Consider the following 5946-nt stretch of genomic DNA (forward strand, 5'->3'; position numbering starts at 1 on the left):
ATAGATAGATAGATAGATAGATAGATAGATAGATAGATAGATAGATAGATAGATAGATAGATAGATAGATAGATACGAAGAAATAGATAAATTTATAAGGAGTTTGATATAGAAAAATAGAAATAGATAGATAGATAGATAGATAGATAGAAAGAGATAGATAGAGATAGTTATGAAAAAAGAGAGAGAGAGAGGCACACAAACCACATTGGCACTGTTACATTTCTGACTGACATGAGTTCTCCCAAATGTTTAGAGCAAAGGGCTCGGGATAAGAATTCAGTCATTTTTTGGGGGGTACTGAAATACAAAATTAGAGGGTTTGAAACTGCCAGTTGAAGCACTGGGATGACAGATGTGCCTCCACTGCTCCTCCAGAAATAGGAGCTTTAACCTAAGATACCAGCATCCCAGCTTGGAAAAAAACCAGCATGGTGCTTTATTTCTAGAGCATAACCACAATTAGGGTGTCCCTTCTGTAGTCAACTGAAAGAAAAACACTTAAATAATCCTTATTCCTACCCCATAGGACAGGTGAGGCTGGGTACCAGGGTTCAGCAAGAGGTGACAGTGCCCAAGGCTTGCCCTCCTATATTTATATGACATAGCAACAGCCTTTCAAATTCCATTCAGAACTATATAACAGCAGCTTAAATTCAAGTTATAACTGTAAATTATGTATTACTTTGTACATTTTTACCTGTAACATCTCTTACTGATGTAAGTAGAAAAAGGTATCCCCTGATAAAGTAGTATATTTTACAGGTTTTTCAAAAAAGCCTGGATTAAACACAAATCTTGGGAAGAAGAGTCAAAAATATTAAACCTAAAATTAGTGTAAATATTTATTTTTAAAAAGCACTGAATCAACTTCATTACACAACTTTGGACCTGGCAGACTCACACACTGCACGTTTTCCATTGTGTGTGGAGATGTGGAGATGCTGGAAGGCCTCAGGCAGGGCAGAGGCTTTGTTATTCCCTTGCAAGACCCCAAATAACAGCTCCTGGCTCCTCACGATTCCTAATTCACTAGTGTTCCAGGTACCATCTTTCCAACATCCAACCTAATGCCAGTTCAAATCACAAACTCCCTGAAGATAGTCCAGCCCATAAAACCTGTGAGGTTACAAGTTCTCTTCAGACACTTCATAGAATCACAGAACCATGGAATCACAGAACATCCTGAGTTGGAAGGGACACACAAGGATCATTGAGTCCAACTCCTGGCCGTGCACAGGACAGACCAAGCACCCCACCATGTGCCTGAGAGCACACCTTCACATCCTCCTTTCATCTTCATGTTTAGCGCCCATGGGACCCAAGGGCAGTGTGTGGGAGACTTCTACAAGATGCAAGAAATTCCCTCTCCCCCAGAGCTGCAGTTTAGATTTTCCTGTCTGAAACAAGCTGGGACAAAACCAGCTGCTGTTTTACTGACAGATCAAAGCCCCCACGAGCTGGCTGCCCTGGCCATGGCCCTGCCCAGTATGTCCCCACCCTCGGGTGTCACAGCAGCGCTCACGAGGCACTCACCAAGGGGCAGGCGGAGGGTGATGTTGTTGCAGAAGTCGGTGTAGCAGCACTCGGTCTTGGTGATGTTCTTGGAGCTGTGGCAGAAGACCTGGGCGTTGAGCTCCGGGAGGGACACGCAGGACTTGACCACCTCCTCGCGCCCGTTGGTCAGCATGACCGAGGCCCAGCAGGCGCCCTCCGTCTGGCAGGTGAAGTTGGTGTGTTCACACAGCTGGCACACGCACTGCAGGCCTGCAAAACAGGGGTCAGCGGTCGGGAGAGGCCCCTGGGACAGCAGAGCCCCAGGACAGCAGAGCCTCGGGAGAGCAGAGCCCCATGGCCCAGCCCTGCCGGCTGGTCGAGCACGAGTGCCCCAGGGGAGCTCCGGGACGGGGCCATGCCAGCACTGATGTCAGCAAACGGGCTCCTGGGCTGCAGGAGGAGGCCAGTCCCAGGAGATCCCCAGCAGCACAGGTCCCCAACACTCACACAACCAGTTTTTTAATCTTGGCCCCAGGGAATTTTACAGATATCATCGTCTTGCTTGGTGGAGAAGGTTGACCACCACAAAAAGCAGTTCCTGTGAAAGCTGCCTCTTGCTGAGCTGGAGAGACAGAGGTTTGGGTTTGTTCTCAGCTCTCACCACTCCAGACAACGCTGAGGACAAAGACATGGGCACAGGTTCCATTTGACCTGTGCATTTAGACACAGCCACATTCATTATGTACCAAGTGTTACACACTACCAAGGGCTCCTGGTGAAGAAGCTGTTGCTGACTCCCAGTGACACAGCCCCATCCCAGCCACCTGCCCACACCAGCACCACCCCATCCTGCCAGAGCCGACGGGGTGAGATCCCTCACCGAGCTGGGGGATCACCAAGACACAGCACCCAGCACCCCACGATGGACACGGGCAGAACGACAGACCCTTCCTCCCCATCCTCCTGAGATGGGGCACCCTGTCCAGGCACCCTTCCTGGGTCAGCTGTAACTCTGCCAGACTGAACCCTGCTCTACTTAGAAGAGTAGTTTTATCCATAACCCATTTGGGATTGGGGGAGGGGGGATGAAACGAGGGTTTCTTTCATTTCAGTATAACAGACTTGAAAAGTAAAACATGGGTTAGTGGTGGGCTTGGCAGTGCTGAGGGAATGGTTGGGCTCAATTATCTTAGAGGGCTTTTCCAACCCAACCTATTCCATGATTGTGTGATCTCAGAGTCCCTGGAGGAGCACAGAAGTCCTGACAGACGTCAGCATGACTGATTTCTGTTTCTCTGACACTCTTTGTTTTCTTTACAACAATCTCCATCCTGTGCCACCCTTCTCAAATCACAGCTTGTGGCGTTTATCTTCAGCTTGGGCCCACAACAAACTGCCTTGGCACCATATGTCCATGTTTATCCTGGTGAGGGTGTGGCAGGAGCTGCTGTCTCAGCTCTCCCTTGGCACCGGAATGAGCACCATCTATCACCCCCAGCACAGCAGCTGAATCTCCCTTAAAGACATTACCCTGCTCCTAGAAGAGCTGCCAGGAGCAAGACTCATCAGATTCAAATAAATTAGAGATCTAGCAGGAAGAAAACAGACACATCATCACCAAAACTGCAAAATAAAAGCATTATTGAGGAAAGGAGTCTGATATTGTTGCAAGTTCTTCGAGGATTCAGATACGTCATTACACTGTTTTTCTCTCCTTCTCACAGCCTAAAAATAAAATAGGAAATTATCTTTATGATGTCATCCACAGTGGATAACTGACAGATTTATCCATATTCTGTATTTTGCAGATTGCTTCAGAGCAGACCTGATCAAAAAGCTGTTCCTGCATGTCCTGAGCACCTCCAGGGTGGCTCCTCTGAGCCCTGTGAACATGAGAGAGACGAGGATGGCTGAAGGGCTCTGTATCCTCACCCTGACCAATCCAAGACAGTCACTGCCAGAATGATAAGGCTCTGCATCACTAAATGCTGCCCTCACAGAGGGGAAAAAAACCCAGGGAAACTGTAGCTAAATTTATTCAGAGACAAGACCAGAGTTGGAGTTTTGGGAAAGATGAGATGCTTTCTTCCCAGAAGATTTACACAGATCACTTTAAATATAATTCTACAAAAGCAGAAGCCCTGGGTTCCCCAGATACCTGCCTGTGCTGCTGACTGACTTCTCGTGTAGAAAAATGGATAGAAATACCACACCACATACAAACCCCTGACAGTGTTTCCAAGAGCACTTGTGTCCTTCCAGAACCCTTTGTTAGCAGAGCAGAAAGATTATCTTAAAATATAACTATGAAAGGATGGGTTTCTTGCACCTGTGCTAATTCAACTGACTCCCCACTGTGGAAGGAGAAGAGGAGCCTGGGTCCTTGTGAACATGCCCTTGGGACGATCCATGCTTTTCCCACTCCCTGTCCTGCTGAACAGGGGAGGTAACAAACCCCATCAGCTCTCACCCAGTGTCACACCCCCGCTGTGCCCCACCCATGGCTCCTCAGACACCCGTGCAACAACTCCAGCTCTGCCAAGCCTGTGTCCCCATCCCTGCTGACGTGCCCAGGGACACAGCACCCACCAGAATTTGTGCCTTATCTGTGCTGCTCCACCAGGAAAGCCTCAGTGCTGCTCCTGGTTATTCGTGACAACTTCCTCCATCGGAAAAACTTGCCCATGTATAACCCACCCCTTCCCAAGGACAGTCCTGGCAGTTCCATCAGTGATGCACTGTCACAGGAGGAAAGCCGGGACTCCCACCATCCTGGAAACCAGGGAATGGAGTAAAGTGACTGTGAAGGTGCTAAAGGAAAAGGGTCAAAGGGGCAGGATGAAAATGTGCTCCTCAAGTTTCAAAATAAGTCACTCTTAATCTGGTAATGAACACAACTCCTTTATTTACTCAAGCACAACAATTCCCTTAAAACATTCCATTCTCTGTTAAGAAATTAGGAGAAAGTGAACGACTGAAACACTCCACGGCTGCAGAGGCCTATGCCAGGCACCCAAACCTGGCCACCAATGGTCCCAGTTCTCTGAGCATGGAACTCTCCAGCAGTCATAATAAATTTGTCCTGGCCTTCCCCAAAACCCAGCAACCCCAGTGGGACCATGGGTGGGTTGTCCCACCAGGACTGGCTGCGGAGCCGAGGCAGGGCCAGGGCAGAGCAGGACAGGACACACCATGGGCTCCCTTCCACAGGGACAGGAGCTGGGACAGGCTGAAGGACAGAGGTGTGCAGGGCCACATCCCTTCCTGTGGGCAGCTGGCACTCCACAGGACCCCACAAACAGCAGGAGAAACCAAGAGCCAGCCGAGGTGGCAGGGAAGGATTCCCACATCAGCAGACACACAAGGAAAGCAATTTTTGGATACAGGGACCCCAGGAACAGGTGTTCCCTGGGGCTGGCAGTTTTAAGACATAAGTGGTTTTCAAGGATGGTTTTTCTGCTATTATTGCCATAGAAGCTGAGACTACACACCAGATTTTTGGATGAGCCCCACTATGAATCAAGGACAGCATGACTTGCTCTTCAGAGCAGAAAATAACCTGCCTGACTTACCTAAAAAGCAACATTTTCTGCCTTTTAGTTTTCGGTGCGACTGCCAGAAAACACCCAGGACAGGCAGACACATTGTGCAATGACCTTATAGAGCAGGAAGAATGGAACCAGCCCCCAGTTCCCAACAAACTAACACAAAGGTGCCAACAGAAGATGGGTTTGTGTGCTTCCGTCCCTTTTCTATCATGTCAGCTTCAGCTACATGACAACTAGATAGCCAAGGAACAAGAGTGATCCTACATGTGAACAGCAGATGGAAGAATAGGAGCTTAAACACCAGCTTCATGAAAGCAGCAAGCAATTAAAACATGTGGGCAGACACAGCGCAACCTCAAAGGTTAAATGGAAAGAATTGAGTGTACAGCTGGCACAAGGTGACTGATCCACAGGGCTGATGGAAAGAACCGAAAGCTCTGCGGGAGCAAAGCCAGACCCACTCAAGGTTCTACCAGAAACCTTGTATGCCAGAACCACACAAGGTTCTACCTTCCAACAGACTCTTTTACTACACAGATTACCAGGGCATTAATCTTCCATTAAATCATAATCCAGCACTACCAACCATAACTAAAGTAGAGCATTTAAAAATTAAATCGGAAAGCAAATATCTAAATGGCCCTGCAGCAATGAATTGTCTTTCTGGATGGAGCTTGGAGCAACCTGATCCAGTGAAAGGTGTCCTTGCCCATGGCAGGGGGTTGGAATGAGATGGACTTTAAGCTCCCTTCAAACCCAAACCAGTCTGTGATTCTGTAATGGGAGGAAGGGCTGAATATCCAGAACATTTCCATCCTTGATCATTCTGTACTGTCATTCTATATTATGCCCTTCTAGATACACTTTCATTTTATTCCCAAAGAAAAGATCTGGGAATTAA

At 48.0% G+C, this 5946-nt stretch overlaps 1 protein-coding gene across 1 annotated transcript in view; it reads right to left on the reverse strand.

Annotated features, from left to right (window-relative positions):
• The window catches only part of ACVR1C (activin A receptor type 1C), a 12842-nt gene extending 11077 nt beyond the window's left edge, over positions 1-1765 (reverse strand). Inside the window, exon 1 of the mRNA XM_017823817.1 lies at positions 1537-1765. Within this exon, the coding sequence (XP_017679306.1) occupies positions 1537-1690 (154 nt within the window). The 5' untranslated portion in view covers positions 1691-1765. The remainder of the gene's footprint in view (positions 1-1536) is intronic.
• Between the last annotated feature and the right edge of the window lie 4181 nt (positions 1766-5946).

Source organism: Lepidothrix coronata, unplaced genomic scaffold, assembly GCF_001604755.1.
Source record: "Lepidothrix coronata isolate B3197 unplaced genomic scaffold, Lepidothrix_coronata-1.0 Scaffold105, whole genome shotgun sequence".
Classification (NCBI taxonomy): domain Eukaryota; kingdom Metazoa; phylum Chordata; class Aves; order Passeriformes; family Pipridae; genus Lepidothrix; species Lepidothrix coronata.